This window comes from Coregonus lavaretus (genome assembly GCF_964263955.1).
Source record: "Coregonus lavaretus genome assembly, chromosome: 29".
In the NCBI taxonomy this organism is placed as follows: Eukaryota; Metazoa; Chordata; class Actinopteri; order Salmoniformes; family Salmonidae; genus Coregonus; species Coregonus lavaretus.
This window is the reverse complement of record NC_140016.1, coordinates 8,120,052-8,142,551: the sequence shown is the minus strand read 5'-3', so window position 1 is coordinate 8,142,551 and position 22,500 is coordinate 8,120,052. Positions and strand designations below refer to the sequence as shown.

Genomic DNA, 22,500 nt, shown 5'->3' with positions numbered 1-22,500 from the left:
TTGTTCGCTCCACAGCTAACTCTCTCTCTGTCGTTCTGTTGTTCGCTCCACAGCTAACTCTCTCTCTGTCGTTCTGTTGTTCGCTCCACAGCTAACTCTCTCTCTCTGTCGTTCTGTTGTTCGCTCCACAGCTAACTCTCTCTCTGTCGTTCTGTTGTTCGCTCCACAGCTAACTCTCTCTCTGTCGTTCTGTTGTTCGCTCCACAGCTAACTCTCTCTCTCTGTCGTTCTGTTGTTCGCTCCACAGCTAACTCTCTCTCTCTGTCGTTCTGTTGTTCGCTCCACAGCTAACTCTCTCTCTCTGTCGTTCTGTTGTTCGCTCCACAGCTAACTCTCTCTCTCTGTCGTTCTGTTGTTCGCTCCACAGCTAACTCTCTCTCTCTGTCGTTCTGTTGTTCGCTCCACAGCTAACTCTCTCTCTCTGTCGTTCTGTTGTTCGCTCCACAGCTAACTCTCTCTCTCTGTCGTTCTGTTGTTCGCTCCACAGCTAACTCTCTCTCTCTGTCGTTCTGTTTTTCGCTCCACAGCTAACTCTCTCTCTCTGTCGTTCTGTTGTTCGCTCCACAGCTAACTCTCTCTCTGTCATTCTGTTGTTCGCTCCACAGCTAACTCTCTCTCTCTGTCGTTCTGTTGTTCGCTCCACAGCTAACTCTCTCTCTCTGTCGTTCTGTTGTTCGCTCCACAGCTAACTCTCTCTCTCTGTCGTTCTGTTGTTCGCTCCACAGCTAACTCTCTCTCTCTGTCGTTCTGTTGTTCGCTCCACAGCTAACTCTCTCTCTCTGTCGTTCTGTTGTTCGCTCCACAGCTAACTCTCTCTCTCTGTCGTTCTGTTGTTCGCTCCACAGCTAACTCTCTCTCTCTGTCGTTCTGTTGTTCGCTCCACAGCTAACTCTCTCTCTCTGTCGTTCTGTTGTTCGCTCCACAGCTAACTCTCTCTCTCTGTCGTTCTGTTGTTCGCTCCACAGCTAACTCTCTCTCTGTCATTCTGTTGTTCGCTCCACAGCTAACTCTCTCTCTCTGTCGTTCTGTTGTTCGCTCCACAGCTAACTCTCTCTCTCTGTCGTTCTGTTGTTCGCTCCACAGCTAACTCTCTCTCTCTGTCGTTCTGTTGTTCACTCCACAGCTAACTCTCTCTCTGTCATTCTGTTGTTCGCTCCACAGCTAACTCTCTCTCTCTGTCGTTCTGTTGTTCGCTCCACAGCTAACTCTCTCTCTCTGTCGTTCTGTTGTTCGCTCCACAGCTAACTCTCTCTCTCTGTCGTTCTGTTGTTCGCTCCACAGCTAACTCTCTCTCTCTGTCGTTCTGTTGTTCGCTCCACAGCTAACTCTCTCTCTGTCGTTCTGTTGTTCCTTCAGACACACTACATTAACATTTGTTCTGGGTTGTTTTTTCTGTCTTCTTATCCCTTTAAGGAACAAAGATTTCAGGCACAGGTAAGATGCTTCGCTCCTCGGTTAAATTAGAAATTCCGAGCTCAAAAGTGAAATAGCAGTAATTTAGAGTTACTTTAATCACAAAGATTGTTAAATTGCCCCCTGGGAAATATTGTTTTAATCTAAGTTGTTTATCTCCAATCCAATTCAAATTCCAATAACTTTATTCTCTCTCTATCCGACAGTAACAACCCCACTCATAAGTACTTCCTGGCCATTGATCCGGTAACGGGAGCGTTGTTGATCTCGGACACCAACTCGCGGCATATCTACCGTGTGCGCTCGCTGACGGGCGGGCGGCTGCTGTCGGACAACGCAGAGGTGGTTGCTGGGACGGGAGAGCAGTGTCTGCCCTTCAACGAGCGCTGTGGGGATGGAGGCAAAGCTACTGAGGCGACACTGATGAGCCCCAAAGGTGAGGAGCAGAGGAACAGACACACAGAGAGGCACACACACACACAAAGAGATCTTCCAAACCTTGAAGGCTAAGCCAGGGACAGTACCCTCATGAGTTCCGAGGTGTAACTAGGACAGGGAAGGAAGGGATGTCTGTACTACACCAATGAGATGCTGGTATTAATGATCTAGTAGTGAAAGTAGTAGTGATATCTTTCCTTTTTTATATCAGAAGACTGATGATGAAACTAATTGTCCGTCTAGTAGTGAAAGTAAAGCAGGGCAGAAGCAGAAGGAGGTTATAAACCAGATTACAACTGAAGTTGGATGATATCACGTGATGAAGCATGGATCAAAAAGAAGAACGCTTTGACACCAAACTGTCAAAGATGTCACCCTGTCACATTTCCTCAGTGTGTGTGTGTTGTGTGTGTGTTTTGTGTGTGTGTTGTGTGTGTCTGTGTGTGTGTTGTGTGTAACTGTGTGTGTGTTGTGTGTGTGTGTGCTGCGTGTGCGCATCTCCTGCAAGACAGATACAAAGCCAGCCAGCACTTATCAGCCATGTCAGTCCTCTTTCTCTCTCCCTCCCTCTGTCTGTCTCTTTCTATATCTCTCTGCCCTCCAGCTCTTCTCTGCCACTGGCCTCTCTCTCTCTCTCTCTCTCTCTCTCTCTCTCTCTCTCTCTCTCTCTCATTCTCTCTCTGTCTGTCTCTTTCTATATCTCTCTGCCCTCCAGCTCTTCTCTGCCACTGGCCTCTCTCTCTCTCTCTCTCAATTCAATTCAATTTCAATTTAAGGGCTTTATTGGCATGGGAAACGTGTGTTAACATTGCCAAAGCAAGTGAAGTAGATAGTAAACAAAAGTGAAATAAACAATAAATATTAACAGTAAACAGTACACTCAGAAGTTTCAAAAGAATAAAGACATTTCAAATGTCATATTATGTATATATACAGTGTTGTAACAATGTGAAAATAGTTAAAGTACAAATGGGAAAATAAATAAACATAAATATGGGTTGTATTTACAATGGTGTTTGTTCTTCACTGGTTGCCCTTTTCTTGTGGCAACACGTCACAAATCTTGCAGCTGTGATGGCACACTGTGGTTTTTCACCCAGTAGATAAGGGAGTTTATCCAAATTGGGTTTGTTTTCAAATTCTTTGTGGATCGCTGTAATCTGAGGGAAATATGTGTCTCTAATATGGTCATACATTTGGCAGGAGGTTAGGAAGTGCAGCTCAGTTTCCACCTCATTTTGTGGGCAGTGTGCACATAGCCTGTCTTCTCTTGAGAGCCAGGTCTGCCTACGGCGGCCTTTCTCAATAGCAAGGCTATGCTCACTGAGTCTGTACATAGTCAAAGCTTTCCTTAAGTTTGGGTCAGTCACAGTGGTCAGGTATTCTGCCACTGTGTACTCTCTGTTTAGGGCCAAATAGCATTCTAGTTTGCTCAGTTTTTTTGTTTGTTCTTTCCAATGTGTCAAGTAATTCTCTTTTTGTTTTCTCATGATTTGGTTGGGTCTAATTGTGTTGTTGTTGTTGTTGTTGTTGTCCTGGGGCTGTGTGGGGTCTGTTTGTATTTGTGAACAGAGCCCCAGGACAAGCTTACTTAGGGGACTCTTCTCCAAGTTCATCTATCTGTAGGTGATGGCTTTGTTATGGAAGGTTTGGGAATCACTTCCTTTTAAGTGGTTATAGAATTTAACAGCTCTTTTCTGGATTTTGATAATTAGCGGGTATTGGCCTAATTCTGCTCTGCATGCATTATTTGGTGTTTTACGTTGTACACAGAGGATATTTTTGCAGAATTCTGCATGCAGTCTCAATTTGGTGTTTGTCCCATTTTGTGAATTATTGGTTGGTGAGCAGACCCCAGACCTCAGAACCATAAAGGGCAATGGGTTATATAACTGATTCAAGTATTTTAAGCCAGATCCTAATTGGTATGTCAAATTTTATGTTCCTTTTGATGGCATAGAAGGCCCTTCTTGCCTTGTCTCTCAGATCGTTCACAGCTTTGTGGAAGTTACCTGTGGCGCTGATGTTTAGGCCGAGGTATGTATAGTTTTTTGTGTGCTCTAGGGCAACGGTGTCTAGATGGAATTTGTATTTGTGGTCCTGGCAACTGGACCTTTTTTGGAACACCATTATTTTTGTCTTACTGAGATTTACTGTCAGGGCCCAGGTCTGACAGAATCTGTGCAGAAGATCTAGGTGCTGCTGTAGGCCCTCCTTGGTTGGTGACAGAAGCACCAGATCATCAGCAAACAGAAGACATTTGACTTCAGATTCTAGTAGGGTGAGGCCGGGTGCTGCAGACTGTTCTAGTGCCCTCGCCAATTCGTTGATATATATGTTGAAGAGGGTGGGGCTTAAACTGCATCCCTGTCTCACCCCACGGCCCTGTGGAAAGAAATGTGTGTGTTTTTTGCCAATTTTAACCGCACACTTGTTGTTTGTGTACATGGATTTTATAATGTCGTATGTTTTTCCCCCAACCCCACTTTCCATCAATGTGTATAGCAGACCCTCATGCCAAATTGAGTCAAAAGCTTTTTTGAAATCAACAAAGAGAGACTTTGCCTTTGTTTTGGTTTGTTTGTTTGTCAATTAGGGTGTGCAGGGTGAATACGTGGTCTGTCGTACGGTAATTTGGTAAAAAGCCAATTTGACATTTGCTCAGTACATTGTTTTCACTGAGGAAATGAACTAGTCTGCTGTTAATGATAATGCAGAGGATTTTCCCAAGGTTGCTGTTGACGCATATCCCATGGTAGTTATTGGGGACAAATTTGTCTCCACTTTTGTGTATTGGGGTGATCAGTCCTTGGTTCCAAATATTGGGGAAGATGCCAGAGCTAAGGATGATGTTAAAGAGTTTAAGTATAGCTAATTGAAATTTGTGGTCTGTATATTTTATCATTTCATTGAGGATACCATCAACACCACAGGACTTTTTGGGTTGGAGGGTTTGTATTTTGTCCTGTAGTTCATTCAATGTAATTGGAGAATCCAGTGGGTTCTGGTAGTCTTTAATAGTTTATTCTAAGATTTGCATTTGATCATGTATATTGTTTTGCTGTTTGTTCTCTGTTATAGGGCCAAAAAGATTGGAGAAGTGGTTTACCCATACATCTCCGTTTTGGATAGATAGCTCTTCGTGTTGTTGTTTGTTTAGTGTTTTCCAATTTTCCCAGAAGTGGTTAGAGTCTATGGATTCTTCAATTACATTGAGCTGATTTCTGACATGCTGTTCCTTCTTTTTCCGTAGTGTATTTCTGTATTGTTTTAGTGATTCACCATAGTGAAGGCGTAGGCTCAGGTTTTCTGGGTCTCTATGTTTTTGGTTGGATAGGTTTCTCAATTTCTTTCTTAGGTTTTTGCATTCTTCATCAAACCATTTATCACTGTTATTACTTTTCTTTGGTTTTCTGTTAGAGATTTTTAGATTTGATAGGGAAGCTGAGAGGTCAAATATACTGTTTAGGTTTTCTACTGCCAAGTTTACACCTTCACTTTTACAGTGGAACGTTTTGTCCAGGAAGTTGTCTAGAATGGATTGAATTTGTTGTTTCCTAATTGTTTTTTGGTAGGTTTCAACACTACTTTCCTTCCATCTATAGCATTTCTTAATATTATTCAGTTCCTTTGGCTTTGATGCCTCATGATTGAGTATTGCTCTGTTCAAGTAGACTGTGATTTTGCTGTGGTCTGATAGGGGTGTCAGTGGGCTGTCTGTGTACGCTCTGAGAGACTCTGGGTTGAGGTCAGTGATAAAGTAGTCTACAGTACTACTGCCAAGAGATGAGCTATAGGTGTACCTACCATAGGAGTCCCCTCGAAGCCTACCATTGACTATGTACATACCCAGTGTGCGACAGAGCTGCAGGAGTCGTGACCCGTTTTTGTTGGTTATGTTGTCGTAGTTGTGCCTAGGGGGGCATATGGGGGAGGGAATGCTGTCACCTCCAGGTAGGTGTTTTTCCCCCTGTGTGCTGAGGGTGTCAGGTTCTTGTCCAGTTCTGGCATTTAGGTCGCCACAGACTAGTACATGTCCCTGGGTCTGGAAATGATTGATTTCCCCCTCCAGGATGGAGAAACTGTCTTCATTAAAGTATGGGGATTCTAGTGGGGGGATATATGTAGCACACAGGAGGACATTTTTCTCAGTTGAGATCATTTCCTTTTGAATTTCTAACCAAATGTAAAATGTTCCTGTTTTGATTAATTTAATAGAGTGAGTTAGGTCTGCTCTATACCAAATTAGCATACCCCCTGAGTCCCTTCCCTGTTTCACACCTGGTAGTTTGGTGGATGGGACTACCAGCTCTCTGTAACCTAGAGGGCAACCAGTGGGTCCGTCTCCTCTATACCATGTTTCTTGTAGGATGACAATGTCTGTATTTCCGATTTCTTTGGTGAAGTCCAGATTCCTGCTCTTTAGGCCAAAGGCAGATGACCTCAGGCCTTGGATATTCCAGGATGAAATAGTGAAGGCTTTGTGTTCCATAAAGTGTCTAATGTTGTTGGTTGTGTGGTTTGGCCTCAGGCCAGTAATTGTGAGCATAGGTCTGATCTGAGGGGGCCTAAATGGGGTGTGGGCATGGTTGACTTGGGGGGGAGTTAATTGGTGGGGGTGGGGGTGTAGATGTGGTTGATGGTGCTGTGGTCTGGATGTAGGTCCTCTCTGCGGGGGTCCTCTATGTGTAGGTCCTGGGGGGGGGTCCCGCAGGTCTGGGAGAGTGTCTCGCTGGTCTGGGCAGGGTGTCTGTTGATCTGTTGCTCCTGTGTGAGGTGTTGGGTCTGCGGTTGAGGGCGATATCCTTTAGGGTCCGGGTGAAGGTGGGCACTGCTGCCTTGAATAGGTGGACCTGGTCATAAAGGCTGTTCACGTCCAGGGTGGAGTGGTGGGCCAGGTAGACATTTGGTTTTGATGCACAGTCACAGGAAATACTTGCGTTTACCCGCTGTATGGTAGCAGGGTGGAAGTCTTTTCGTGGTAACAGGGTTGAGATAACCACTTGTGCGTTGGGGAAAGTAGAAGAAGCTTTTTCTATCACTCCCTTGAGTGATGTGGCCACTTTTTCCTGCTGTGTTCTCAGGTCGTTTGTGCCTGTGTGTATTATTATGTGGCTGGGTGATCCTAGTCGGTCCTCAGACAGAAGGTCTAGGGCGCGCTGGTTGTGTTTGGACACCAGAGTTTAGACACTGTGTGTTTTGGAAAAAGTTTTTTTTCTTGTATGTATTTCCCGTTTGAGTCCATAAGGAGTACAATCTGTGGCTTGTGTATGTCCTCAGTGGGTGTGGGGGGGTCATGAGGGCTATCAGGGTGTCTGACTGGGGGGTTGCTCAGAGGGGTTGGGATCCCCTGGGCTTGGGGTTCTTCATTTGTTTGTCTGGGTGTGATGTCGAGGCTATGGTCAGGGTCTAGGCTCTAGGGTGTACTGTTCTGCTGCGGTGTCGAGACTTTGGCCAGGATCTGAGGTGGGCTGTTCTGCTGGCTTCTCTGCGGGGGTGGCCAGCTCTCTAATGGGTTGTTCTATGTCACCCGTCATCGTTCTCACCTTCTCCTCCAGCACTCTGATCCTCTCCTCTAGTGCTCTGTTCTTCTCCTGCTCCTGCTCTTTCTCCTGTTGATGTTGTCTCACCACAGTCCAGAGTGCAGACATGTCTCTCTCTACCTGCAGCTCTCCAGGTCTAGTTAAGGGGGTGTTGTTGTGCTGGACTGTTGTCTGGGTCTGTGTGACTGGAGTGTGTCCACCTGCTGTTCCAGCTCCACCTGCCTTACCTCCAGCTGGGTGAATTTATCCATCATTTCAATGAGGGAGTAGTACTCTGTGCTGGGAAGTTGACTTTCTGCTTGGGGTTGCTCTGTGGGGTTATTTAATGAAGAGGTCTGGTCTGACCCGCTCGGGGTAGGGGTATCTTTCTCAAGGGAGAGCTTCTCCTGCTGAGCTATTTCTTTGATTAGGTGAAAGTCCAGCTGGAACTGTTTGGTGTTGCCTTGAACCAAAACGGTTCCAGATTTATAGAGATTAATATTAATATTAGTCCTCGTTGTCCAGTATCCTGAGTTTCCACCCGTCGCTAACACCCCCCCTCTTAACAGAGGGGTAGTGTGCTAGTATAGCACTGTGCCATGCCAGGGGATGGTCTGTGTGGAAGATAAGGTTGCTTATGTTCCCATTTTTATACAAATCAGCTAAAAGTGTCTCCTGCTTCCCCAAAATAAGTTTCAATTTGTACTCTTTTCGTGTCTTGTCGTTTTTTACATTCAGAGGGTACTGTATTTTAATTACCTCTGAACAGTGGGGATGTGCTTCTAAGGCCTCTCCATTTGGTTGGGGTAGACTGTACGACTCTCCTGCCATTGTTGGGCTCAAGGGCTTTGACACCGCTCACTTCACACGTCAGTGCTAATTGAAATTGTATCTCTTTTTACAAGCAAGCTTAAGCTTGGTAGCCTTAGCATTCAGTCCTTATAAAATAAAATATATAATTGTAATGTATTTTTCTTCTTGGTTTTTGAAAGTGAAAAATAGCTTCATACTAAACATTACTCACTCAGTTCCAGGTTGGATGGTGTTTTCAGGTTTCTGTTTGTTTTCCCAGAGCATTTGCTGTATAGTTTGAGAATAGTAATCCTTGGTAGTAGAAAGCTTTCCAGGTAATTCCGTCCAAAATCAGGTTGTAGGTTTGGAGTTTTGGTTTGGAATGAAGGTTATGTTGTGGAGGGTAGCATCCTGTATATGTCCCTGCCAAAAAATCCTACTTTATCTAACTAAATCTATATTTTTTGTTAAAAATGCAGGAGCAATGTCTTTGAGCTCTCTCTCTCTCTCTCTCTCTCTCTCTCTGTCTGTCTCTGTCTCTTTCTCTCTCTCTCTCTCTCTCTCTCTCTCTCTCTCTCTCTCTCTTTCTCTCTCTCTCTCTCTCTCTCTCTCTCTCTCTCTCTCTCTCTCTCTCTCTCTCTCTCTCTCTCTCTTCTATATATCTCAGCCCTCCAGCTCTTCTCTGTCACTGGCTCTCTCTCTCTCTCTCTCTCTCTCTCTCTCTCTCTCTCTCTCTCTCTCTCTCTCTCTCTCTCTCTCTCTCTCTCTCTCGCTCTCTCTCTCTTTCTATATCTCTCAGCCCTCCAGCTCTTCTCTGTCACTGGCCTCTATCTCTCTCTCTCAATTCAATTCAATTCAATTCAAGCTGCTTTATTGGCATGAAAAACATTGTGTCAATATTGCCAAAGCAACAATGTATACAATATACATTGTAATAAAATAATAAAGAATAACAAATAATAATAATAATAATAATAAATGGTAGTAAATAATAACTAATAAATAACAACAATAAAATGGTAACAGTCAATAGTATAAATATAATAAATATACAAATCTAAATATGGAAAATGAAACTATAACTAACTTATAACTAAATAACGGTCATCTTCACCATTATATCAGTACTACAACGACCATCATCATTACTACCACTACTACCACCACCATCATTAAACTGCCATCATTACCATTACCACCCATACCACTACTATTTGGAATGATAAACAACAATAATAATGGTAATAACAATAATAGCAATAACAATAATAATAAGTACGTTACTATTTACTATGCAGATGTTATTATTCAGTGTCCCTCAGGCTATGGCAGGCAAATACATATTTGGCTGCAAGAGGAGCAATTGCTCCTTCGCCCATTAATATTTTTTGTTTTTCCTCTGGGTTTAATAAGTTAAAATTTTGAATAAATGTAGTAATTTCTGTGAATAATGAATCTCTTTGTGAGGAATATTTATCACAGTAAAGGAGAAAGTGCATTTCTGTTTCTACCTCCCCTGTCATGCAGTGACCACATATACAAAATAGCCTCCAACACTCTACTCAGCAAATTGGATGTAGTCTATCACAGTGCCATCCGTTTTGTCTCCAAAGCCCCATACACTACCCACCACTGTGACCTGTACGCTCTTGTTGGCTGGTCCTCACTACATGTTCGTCGTCAAACCCACTGGCTCCAGGCCATCTATAAATCACTGCTAGGCAAATCCCCGCCTTATCTTAGCTCATTGGTCACCATAGCAGCACCCACCCGTAGTCTGCGCTCCAGCAGGTATATCTCACTGGTCATTCCCAAAGCCAACACCTCCTTTGGCCGCCATTCCTTCCAGTTCTCTGCTGCCAATGACTGGAACGAATTGCAAAAATCTCTGAAGCTGGAGACTCTTATCTCCCTCACTAACTTTAAGCATCAGTTGTCAGAGCACCTTACCGATCACTGCACCTGTACACAGCCCATCTGAAATTAGCCCACCCAACTACCTCATCCCTATATTGTTATTTATTTTGCTATTTTGCACCCCAGTATCTCTATTTGCACATAATCTCTTGCACATCTAGCATTCCAGTGTTAATACTAATTGTAATTATTTTGCACTATAGCCTATTTATTGCCTTACCTCCATAACTTGCTACATTTGCACACACTGTATATATATTTTCTGTTGTATTTTTGACTTTATGTTTTTTTTTTTTTTTTTTTTTTACCCCATATGTAACTCTGTGTTGTTGTTTTTATCGTACTGCTTTTGTCACGCCCTGGCTCTGGGGACTCTAGTATGTTGAGCCAGGGTGTGAGTTTTCATTTGTTTTTGTTCTAGTTTTGTATTTCTATGTTGGCCAGTGTGGTTCTCAATCAGAGGCAACGTGTATCAGCTGTTGCTTGTTGTCTCTGATTGGGAACCATACTTAAGCAGACAGTTTTCCCACAGTGTTTGTGGGATCTTGTTCCAGTGTGGTTTGTGTTAGACCGAGGACGTCACGTTATCGTTTTTGTTCGTGTTATCATTATTTAATAAATATGTTCACCTTTCACGCTGCGCCTTGGTCCTCTGTACCCGACGATCGTGACAGCTTTGCTTTATCTTGGCCAGGTCGCAGTTGTAAATGAGAACTTGTTCTCAACTGGCTTACCTGGTTAAATAAAGGTGAAATAAAAAATAAAAATAAAAATACGCTCCTCTTTGGGTAGCCATGTCTTTTTATGTCTGCCGGTTTCTATTGCCAATTGATGGTCACTCAGCCTGTACTTGGTAAGGATCTGTCTCTGCTTCGTATCTCTGACAGAGTAGAGATAATCAGCCAATTCATATTCTCTGTTTAGGGTCAGATAGCAATTTAGTCGGCTTTGGGATTTTGTTTCGTTTTTCCAATGTTGTAAATATGAGTCCTTTGATTGGTTCATGATTTTGTTAATTGGAATTCTTTCTTTTGAAGCAGTGCTGGTGTCAGCTTGGTTGGTTAGGTCCAACACCAGCTGACTGAGAGGGCTCGTTTCTGGGCTCAGCTCTTGGGTTTGAAGTGCTTTAAATTGCAGACTTGAATTTGGACTTGAATTTAGATGTAGCCAAAATTTTAATGATATTTTCTGTATTTTCATTACTACTGGAAAGCGGCCCAATTCTGCCCTACATGCATTAGTTGGTGTATTTCTCTGAACTTGTAGAATTTTCCGACAGAATTCTGCATGTAGGGCTTCAATTGGATGTTTGTCCCATATTTTAAAGTCCAGTTTATTGAGTGGCCCCCAAACCTCACTTCCGTAAAGAGCTATTGGTAGGATTACACTGTCAAATATTTTTGTCCAAATTCTAATTGGGATGTTGATTTTGAATAATTTCATTTTTATTGCATACAATGCTCTGCAGGCTTTTTCTTTGAGTGCATTCACTGCCATATTAAAGTTTCCCTATGCAGATAAGGTCAGACCAAGGTATGTGTAATTTTTAGTGTGTTCAATTATGGTGTTGTTCAGGGTGAATTTATATTTGTGTTTCTGACATCTGTTTTTTTTTTGTTGGGAAAATCATGATTTTAGTTTTTTTGAAATTTACTGCCAGGGCCCAATTATTGCAATATTGCTCTGGAATGTTAAGGTTCTGTTGAAGACCTTCTTTGGTTGGTGATAGAAGTACCAAGTCATCAGCATATAGCAGGTATTTTACCTCTGTGTCAAATAGTGTGAGTCCTGGGGCTGGAGAAAGGTCCAACATGTCTGCTAACTCATTGATATAAATGTTGAAAAGATTTGGACTCAAACTGCAGCCTTGTCTCACACCTCGACGTTGTGAAAATAATTCTGTTCTTTGGTTTTTGATTTTTATTGCACACATTTTCTGTGTACATACATTTTATTAAGTCATACACCTTACCACCAAGCCCACTTTGGAGACTTTTGTAGAATAGCCCTTCATGCCAAATAGAATCAAATGCTTTTTTAAAGTCAATAAAGCAAGCAAAGATTTTGCCCTTTTTTTTTTGGTGGACGTGTTTATTAATTAGTGTGTGTAAGGTGTATATATGGTCAGTAGTGCGATGGTTAGGGAGAAAGCCAATTTAACATTTACTTATTACATTTTTCTCTAGAAGAAAGGTTTGAATTCTTGAATTCAAAATGCTACAGAAAACCTTTCCCAAGTTGCTGTTTACGCAAATTCCCCTGTAATTATTGGGGTCTGATTTGTCTCCACTTTTGTGGATAGGGGAGATGAGCCCCTGGTTCCAGACATCAGGGAAGCAGCCAGAAGTTAAAACTATGTTGAACAACTTAAGCACAGCATTTTGCAACTCAGGTGTGCTGTTTTTCAGCATTTCATTTCTGATGTTATCTAGACCACAAGCCTTCTTTGATTTTATAGATTTTACCTTTTCATTTAGTTCTTGTTGGGTTATTGGGTAATCTAATGGATTTTGGTTGTTTTTAATGACCGATTCAAGGATGTTCAATTTTTCTTGAATTTCTAATTGGTTCTGTTGTAAGTCTTTTTGTGGGATGTTTTTGTATAGATTATCAAAATAAGTTTTCCAAATTCCTTCATCTTGTATGGCTAATTCTTGTGGCTTTGTCATGCTTAAATTGTTCCACATGTTCCAGAACTGATTTTGGTCAATTGCACTTTCAATTTCATCAAGTGTCTTGTTGGTATAATTCAATTTCTTGCGTTTTAGTGTATGTTTATACTGTTTCAGAGTTTCAAAGTATTCATAGCGTAGATCTGGGTTGTTTTGTTGCTTATGTTTTTCATTTGAAATTTGTCTTAGGTGTTTTCTAATTGTTTTACATTCGTTATCAAACCATTTTTCAGAAACATTCTGTTTTTTGTTTCTGATGTTGCATTTCTTTGGTTTTCTCAAATTTGCTTTCGATGCTGCTTTTTGGAAAATGCAATTGATGTTTTGAGTAGCCGAATTGACACCTTCTTTATTGTTTTGGTATTGTGAGTAATTTAAAAACTGTATAGAGTTCATCATTTCATTTGAGTTCAATGTTTCAATGAATCTCTCTGCACTGTTTTGAGACCATCTGTACGATTGGTTCATGTTGTAGAGTTTATTCGGCAGTTTTTTTGAATGAATATTGCCGGTTAATTTCTTCAGAAACACGTTGATCTGACTGTGATCTGACAATGGTGTCTGTGGTCTGACAGTGAATGCACTAATGGAGGAAGGGTCAATGTCAGTGATGGCATAATCGACTACACTTGTCCCAAGAGCTGAGCAGTAAATAAACTGACCTAAAGAGTCCCCTCTGATTCTACCATTAAGCATGTACAGGCCTAAGGCTCGACAGAGATGCACTAACTCCTTCCCATTTTTGTTCAGTATTTGGTCAGGACTGTTTCTATTATTTATAATTGGGCTACTGTACAAGGAGGGGTGTCCCAAAATGTGGTGGTTACGTCCCGCATCAGTGTAGTCAGGCTCAGAACCTGTTCTTGTATTGAAATCTCCACAAAGAAGCACTTTACCCTCTGCCTGAAATTGAATGATTTCTGTATGGAGATTGTCAAAAAACTGATCATCATAATATGATGAATCTGAAGGAGGAGCATAAGCTGCACATATGTATACATCATTGTCACAATAGATTGTGCCTTTGTTAAGTTTTAACCAAAACCAAATGTGATTAGTACCTTTTTTCATTTCATTCAGTGCTAAGTCCTGCTTATGCCAAATGATGATTCCACCTGAGTCTCGGCCCCGTTTAACATTTTTATGTTTGATTGATGGTAGTAAACTTTCTCTATAGCCTGAGGGACACTGAGTATCTATGTCTCCACGACCCCATGTTTCCAGTAGGATTATGATGTCCTGTCCCTTGATGTTTTTAGTCAATTCTGGATTTGTTGTTTTATAACCAAAGTGTGAAGAGTATAGGCCCTGGATATTCCAAGAGCTGATAGTTAATGATCTCATTTATAATAAGTGATATTCACTGGTTTGAGTAAAGTACATTGAAAAAAAAAAAAAAAAAAAATTTTATATATATATATACATACATACATACATACATACATATACACATACATATATATATATATATATACATTTACATTTACATTTACATTTACGTCATTTAGCAGACGCTCTTATCCAGAGCTTACTTACAAATTGGTGCATTCACCTTATAGCCAGTGGGATAACCACTTTACAATATGTTTTTTTTTTTTCTTTCTTTCTTTCTTTGGGGTGGGGTAAGGGGGGGTAGAAGGATTACTTTATCCTATCCCAGGTGTTCCTTAAAGAGGTGGGGTTTCAAATGTCTCCGGAAGGTGGTGAGTGACTCCGCTGTCCTGGCGTCGTGAGGGAGCTTGTTCCACCATTGGGGTGCCAGAGCAGCAAACAGTTTTGACTGGGCTGAGCGGGAACTGTGCTTCAGCAGAGGTAGGGGGGCCAGCAGGCCAGAGGTGGATGAACGCAATGCCCTCGTTTGGGTGTAGGGACTGATCAGAGCCTGAAGGTACGGAGGTGCCGTTCCCCTCACAGCTCCGTAGGCAAGCACCATGGTCTTGTAGCAACATACACACACACACACACACACCATTACACATCACTATTATTATAATACCAGTGCCAATAAAATAAAGGATAGTTGTAAACAAATTAATAAGAATGGCCCAAAAAATAAGTACAATGCAATGCAATCTGCAACCCTGTGTGTGTGTGTGTGTGTGTGTGCGCGTGTGCATGCGTGTGAATTAAAGGGTCTGTCTAGCCCAGTAGTCTGCATATTAGATGCAGTAGTTGGCGCACCTCTCCTATCTCTGATAGTTCTAGGTGTCTTTTGCCAGAGGTTACCTCAGCATATGTAGGCTGATGATCTGAATGATACATGGTGTGGACTGCATCATGTGGTGTACTTCTCTGAAGGACAGTGTTCTGCCCGACCCTGGAGTAGTGGTCAGTGCTGTGTTGTGATGGGCCGGGTCCAGTAGAACTGTGTTGTGATGGGCCGGGTCTAGTAGAGCTGTGTTGTGATGGGCCGGGTCTAGTAGAGCTGTGTTGTGATGGGCCGGGTCTGGTAGAGCTGTGTTGTGATGGGACGGGTCTGGTCGTGCTGTCCTGAGGCGGGCCTGGTCTGGTCGTGCTGTCCTGAGGCGGGTCTGGTCTGGTAAATCTGTGCTGTGTTGGGCCCAGTCTTGTAGAGCTGTGTTGTGGTGGGCCTGGTCTGGTAAATCTGTGCTGTGTTGGGCCTGGTCTTGTAGAGCTGTGTTGTGATGGGCCTGGTCTGGTAGAGCTGTGTTGTGATGGGTCTGGTAGAGCTGTGTTGTGATGGGCCTGGTCTAGTAGAGCTGTGTTGTGATGGGACGGGTCTGGTCGTGCTGTCCTGAGGCGGGCCGGGTCTGGTCGTGCTGTCCTGAGGTGGGTCTGGTCTGGTAAATCTATGCTGTGTTGGGCCCGGTCTTGTAGAGCTGTGCTGTAATAAGCCGTGTCTGGCTCTTCTCTCCTGGGGATGGTGGGGGTACTGTTGTTTCAGAAGGTGGGGCAGGGGGGCTCTGCTGCTGGGGTGATGGGTGTGTGGGTCCCTGCCAAGTGTTGCATCCTTTAGGTCCTTAGCAAAAGTTCTGATACTGTCCTGATCAAGATGTACATTATCGTATAAGTGTTCACATGTCAGAGTGGGATGGTGAGCCATTCTGATGTTGAGCAGTGAGGCACAGTCCACAGTGATCAGTTGATTTATTTTGTCGATCAACTGTCCTGGGAAGTATTTTCTTGGTAGAAGGGTGGACACAACTATATTGGTTGTTGGGAACATAGCCTGTGCCCGTTCTGCTACTCTTCTCACTGCCCCAGATACATTTTCACCTTTGGCATGAAGGTCATTTGTGCCAGTGTGGATGATGATGTTGTCAGGGGTGTCAATCCTGGTCTGACTGAGTAGCTGCATTGCACTGTCAGTTGTAGGACACCAGAACTTATACACCTGGTGTCTAGGGAATAATCTTTCCTGGACTAAGAACTTCCCATTTGAATCAATAAGGATTGCAGTTGTGGGTGACTGTCTGGGTGGAGCAGACTGGGAGACTGGTATTCTGACCTGGGCTGGAGCAGACTGGGAGGCTGGTTGGCTGACCTGGGCTGGAGAAGACTGGGAGGCTGGTTGGCTGATCTGGGCTGGAGAAGACTGTGTGGCTGGTAGGTTGACCTGGGCTGGAGCACACTGTGCTGGAGCAGACAGGGAAGCAGGTAGGCTGACCTGGTCTAGAGCAGACTGGGACGCTGGTTGGCTGATCTGGGCTGGAGCAGACTGGTATGCGGGTGCAGTGTCATCAGGCTGTGTGGTGGAGGCCATGCTGGTCTCAGGTTCTGCTTGTGTTGTACCAGGCTGGTGGACATGTTCTCTAGATGCAGAGGACATATTGACTAGCTGCTGGTTGAGGGGGTCAATGTACTTCTCTCTTTGTTCTAGCTCCTTTCTTGTTGTTCTCAGATGGTCTCTGAGGTCATCATTTGTCTGACTCAGTTTGTCCATTCTGCTTTCTAATTTAGCAATAGATGCTCTGCTCTCGTCCCTGAACTGTTTCATCTCTTCTTTTAGTTTCTGGACAGTGTCCTCCTCTTGAAGCTTGTTCTCTCTGAGTTCTATGACCTCTGCTTCGACGAGAGAGAGGGTGTTGTGGAAACGTTGCATAGCAGGTGTTCTTGGTGTTGTAGGCATGTCCTTGGCTTTGTCTGCTGCAGGTGAGGTAGGTAGAGGGACACTGAGGGCTTCTTGCTGGGGCCTGCTTTTTTCCATCTCCCTCCTTGACTTGTTCCTCAGTTTCTGAGATGAGTTCAGCTTCTGCTTTTAGGGTAGCAAACATATTCTCAAAATCCTGGAGGCTTGAATCATTGCCTTGTATCAATACAGTTCCATTATTATATAAGTTTACTGTTTGATACGTGTTGCTCTGGTCAGCTTCTTCAAAAATGCTGATCTGACATCCTTGGCTGATGCCTCTCTTTTTTGAGAAAGGGAAATTGTTGCAAATAACTATTTTCCATATGTGCCCTCGTTTGGTATTAAATGGTGGGTAAACAATTTCCATAGCAACGCTGTACACAATGTTGCAATAGAAGTGTTGTTTCTTGTATTATTCTCTGTTGTGTCTTTTAGAGGACTGTTTTACTTTGATGTCCTTTGTCTTCTGTCCTTATTTTGTCTTATTTTGTATTTCTTTTCTTCTGTTAACTAGATATTATTTGATAGCTAGCTAGCTTCTTCCAGGAGAGTCCCTAGCAACTGGTAAACAATTCAGCTAGCTAAGATAATTGTACAATTTTATGAAAAATAGTTACTTTTTCAAAAGCCTTTCTTCTTTGTTTGTTGCTTGTTTTGTCTCTTATTCAGTCTTGCAGTTTTCTTTTGTTTTTTTCTGATGTACTTCACTCTAAAAACCGTATAAATCTCAATATTTGTAGGAGCTCATTTTTTCATCAGCTGCTGCTCTATTTGGAATTCCGAGATCTCTCTCTCTCTCTGTCTGTCTCTTTCTCTGTCTCTTTCTATGTCTCTCAGCACTCCAGATCTTCTCTGTCACTGGCCTCTCTCTCTCTCTCTCTCTCTCTCTCTCTCTCTCTCTCTCTCTTTCCCTCTCTCTGTCTGTCTGTCTATCTCTTTCTATCTCTCTCAGCCCTCCAGCTCTTCTGTCACTGGCCTCTCTCTCTCTCTCCATGTTGGGAGTGTTTGGTGCATGCTGGGAATTGTTTGAGTGAGTGCTAAGTGCAAGTGTTGTGTAGAGTTAGATATCCTGGGTTTTCCTTTTCTTGGTGATATCGTTTTTTTCTTCTATGCATGATTAAGGTTATTATTTCTATTTTCTTGTTGTGGTAGAATTAAGTATATTGTTTTTCGTGTCGAAATTACGCTGATTTTGGTGGGGATGGCGGCCCGAATGGGGACGCCGTCCCTGTCACTTCGGCACGGCTTTAGGTGTGTTCCTGAAGCTACTGTCACGGTGGAGGAGGTTCTGGTCGCCGTAGGAGAGAAGGTAGGATATGAGAATGTTGCTTATGCGTCACGGATGAATAAAGCGGTGGTGGTATTTCTTAAAGAAGAGCGCCTTGTTGATCGTATGGTTGAGCATGGCGTACTTCTTAAAGGAATGTTTATTCAAGTTACGCCGCTTTTTTCTCCGTCAACAAGGGTAACGATTTCAAATGTACCGCCGTTTATTCCAAATGAGCTATTGGAGCGCGAGTTATTGCGCTTTGGGAAGTTTGCAAGTTCAATTAAGGTTGTCCCATTGGGTTGCAAACACCCGGCGTTGAAACAGGTTATGTCGTTTCGGCGACAGGTGTTTATGTTTTTGGACTCATCGGAGCATACTTTGGAGTTAGCGTTTAAAGTCAAGTATGACAATAGACTGTATATGGCTTATGCTAGTACGGATAGTCAACGGTGTTTTGAGTGTGGGGATGTTGGTCATAAGCGACATGCTTACCCGAAAAGGGAGAAGGCAGAGGGAGGGGCGCAGGTGGTCCTCGTAATGCCTGGGCCCACTGATGTAGGTATAGGTGGGCTGACAGCGGTAGAGCAGCCACAAGCATCTGTTGCTGAGGAACAAGTTGTCCGTGTTGAGGGCACAGAGTTGCAACTTGTACCAGAGGGAAATGTTATGCAGCAGAAAAATATTGTTGTAGAAGGTAAGGATGGATCTGAAGGGCCATTTCCTCAGACTGGTGAGGAGGTGCCCAGTACGAGTGCTGGGGTACAGGAGGGGGTTCATGTGGAGCTAATCTCCCAGGTAGTGGAGGAGATGCCCACTATGAGTGCTGGGGTACAGGGGGGGGGTTCATGTGGAGCTAGGTTCCCAGGTAGTGGAGGAGATGCCCACTACGAGTAATGGGGTTCAGGTGGGGCTAGTCTCCCAGGTAGTGGAGGAGATGCCCACTAATAGTAATGGGGTTCAGGTGGGGCTAGTCTCCCAGGTAGTGGAGGAGATGCCCACTACGAGTAATGGGGTTCAGGTGGGGCTAGTCTCCCAGGTAGTGGAGGAGATGCCCACTAATAGTAATGGGGTTCAGGTGGGGCTAGTCTCCCAGGTAGTGGAGGAGATGCCTGGTACGAGTGATGGGGTGCAAGTGGGGAGTGTTGAAAGGGATGTGGTAGAGGGAAGTCAGTGGTCTGTGGCCTCAGTTGAGGAGGATCAGGAGAAGGATATGGATATCGCTCTTGAGACAATATCAGCTGGTGAGGACTCAATTTACGATCTAGAGGAGGTAAATGGGTTTCTTGATCAGACTTTTGGGAAATCTGTCAAATTGGCAGATTATTTTGATGTTGATAATTTGTGAGGTCAGCTGTGATGTTACAGAAGACGGTGGGGTTAGAACAGTTGAGTGAGAAGAAGCGGTTTCGCTTGAGGAAATGTGTTACTGCTGTTGCAGCAGCAAAAGGTGGTGGGAAACGTGGTCAGGTTAAGAGAAAATTTAAATAATGATGATGATTATGCCTCATAGGGTGTTTTATTCTCTTTGTCTGGTTTCTCTGTGGTATCTTCTGCTTTTCCTTTTTATTTTCTATATGGAGGTACTAAGGGTAGGTTCTCTCAATATTAATAGAGGAAGGGACAGGAATAAGAGGGCTTGGGTATTAGAAGTAATAAAACAGAAAAGGCTTAATGTAGTTTTCCTACAGGAGACACATAGTGATGAGGAAAATGAGGTTGACTGGGGTATGTGGTGGGAGGGGCAGCATATACTCAGTCATGGTACTCATTTCAGTGCTGGGGTGGCAATTTTGTTTTCCTCAGGCTTAGGGGTGACTGTGGTATCTACAACAGAGATTGTCAAGGGTCAGGTTTTATTGGTCAAGGTGGATGTAATGGGGTTTTTGTTTGTTTTTTTGAATGTTTATGCTCCTAATGAGGGTACAGAGCGTATTGGTGGTTTTGATAAAATAAAGGAAACCTGAAGACAGTGTGACCAAGAGGGGTGTATGGTTTTAGGGGGGGACTGGAACTGTACAGTGGATTTTACTGTTGATCGCAACGCTGAAGAACCTCACCTGCGGTCAGCCACTTGCCTGTCTGGTCTGTTAACTGAGTTTGAGCTTTCTGATGTGTGGAGAGTAAGGAATGCAAAAGTTAGGCAGTACACATGGCTCAAAGTTAATGAAGGTCATGTCAGTGCAGCAAGGTTAGACAGGTTGTATGTATCTGAGCAATACTGTAGTAGGGTTGGAAGGTGTGACATTACTCCTGTGGGTTTCTCTGATCACCATATTGTCACTGTTGATATTCACTTGTCCTGTCCACGAAGGTCATCATCTTATTGGTATTTTAATGTTAAATTGTTACATGATGTCATGTTTTGTGAAAGGTTTTTGTTGTTTTGGGAAAAATGGAGGGTTACAAAAGGGAATTTTGAGTCCTTGAGACAATGGTGGGAGGTTGGGAAGGCCCAAATACGATTATTTTGTCAACAGTATACTGCTCTGTCTCGAATTGAAGTTAAAGAGACTATCAGAGCCCTTGAACAGGACATCAAATCTATTGAATTGAAGTTGCTCACTCAGAATGACCCTGGACTAGTCATGAACATACAGGACAAGAAACATGAACTGAGGTCGTTTCTGCATGAAAGAGTGAAGGGTGCCTTGATTAGGTCTCGTTTCGCTTCCCTCAAGGATATGGATGCTCCTAGTGCTTTAAAAAAAAGCTAGGACAGTCGACATTGCAACATAAACAGATGGTCTGCCTTCGTCTCCCTGATGGGAAGGTGACCACGGATGACAGTGAAATGCGTCAACATGCCGTGGATTTCTATTCTGCCCTCTATAAGGCGGAGGATTGTGACTCTCTGTGTACTGAACAGTTGTTACACAGTCTTCCTCAATTGGGACCTGAGCAAAGAGTCGCATTGGACTCTGACATTACACTGCAAGAGCTGTCCACAGCAGTTATGCAGCTCTCTACAGGCCGAGCCCCTGGCATTGATGGTTTACCATCTGAGTTTTATAAGCACTTTTGGGGGTCTATTGGGGAGGATTTTTATGAAGTGGTGTGTGAATCTTTTCATGAGGGCTCTCTTCCTGTATCTTGTCAACGTGCGGTACTTTCACTGTTCCCAAAAAAGGGGGATTTGGCTCTCGTAAAAAATTGGAGACCTGTTGCTTTGCTGTGTGCAGAATATAAAATTGTTTCTAAATGTCTCTCAAACAGGTTGAAAGAGTATCTGGGATTGTTGGTCCACAAGGACCAGTCCTACTGTGTACCTGATCGCTCTATTGTTGACAACTTGTTTCTAATAAGAGATGTTTTAGACATTTGTAAACTGTCTGATGTAAATGTGGGTTTACTTTCTTTGGATCAGGAGAAGGCTTTTGATCGTGTGGACCACCAGTACTGTTTTTTTGTCTTGGATGAATTTACTGTATGCTGGGGCCTCGTGTATGGGGAAGGTGGGGGGTGGTTTGAGTTGCCCCATCCCTGTCCAAAGGGGCATCAGGCAGGGATGCCCAATTTCAGGGCAGTTATATAGTCTGGCGATTGAACCAATGCTTTGTTTTTTAAGAGCGAGGCTTACTGGTTTCTCTGTGCCAGGGGTTATGAAGGGTCCCACGATAGCACTGTCTGCGTATGCAGATGACGTGACAGTTTTTATTACAGGGGGTGAGGATGTTAAGGTTCTCTCAAACGCTTTAAAGGTGTATGAGGGGGCCTCCTCAGCTAGAGTCAATTGGGGAAAGAGTGAAGCGCTGTGGGTAGGCCAGCTTCAGATGGGGTCCGCTCCACGGTTACCAGGGGGGCTTCAGTGGGGCAGAGATGGGATGAAGACTTTGGGGGGTTTTCTAGGCTCCGATGTCTTTCAGAAAAATAACTGGGAGGGTGTAGTGGAGAAAGTGTGTGCCAGACTGTCAAGATGGAATTGGTGCTGCCCCAGCTGTCTTATAGGGGAAGGGTACTGGTAGCTAATAATCTTGCTGCCTCTACCCTGTGGCACAGACTAATAATTTTGCAGCCACCAAAGGGTCTGATACAAGAGCTTCAGAGGACCCTTGTCAATTTCTTCTGGTCTGGACAACATTGGATTAAAGCTTCAGCCCTGTACTTGCCACTGCACGAGGGTGGGCAAGGCCTGGTGGACATTTCTTCCAGGATCATGGCTTTCCGGCTTCAAGCAGCACAGAGACTGTTGTAGAGTGACGGTTCTAGCTGGATTGACACAGCCTACACATTGATGAGGAGAGCGGGCTGTTTGGGCTTAGACAAGCACCTTTTCCTCTAAAAGCTGGAGGGGGGTGAGTTGCCTGGCCTGACTCCATTTTATGAGTCTGTTATGCAGGCTTGGAGAGTTCTGGTCAAGTCCCGTGAGGCCTGCACGCCACCAGG

General features: G+C 43.7%; 1 protein-coding gene across 1 annotated transcript in view; it reads left to right on the top strand.

Moving 5' to 3' along the window:
- LOC311104999 (teneurin-2-like) overlaps window positions 1-22,500 on the top strand; it is a gene marked incomplete at both ends in the record, with an annotated part of 60,777 nt that overhangs the window by 13,503 nt on the left and 24,774 nt on the right. The window contains 2 exons of the mRNA XM_084146983.1: window positions 1,414-1,434; window positions 1,620-1,849. Coding sequence (XP_084003109.1) covers window positions 1,414-1,434; window positions 1,620-1,849 — 251 coding nt within the window. The remainder of the gene's footprint in view (window positions 1-1,413; window positions 1,435-1,619; window positions 1,850-22,500) is intronic.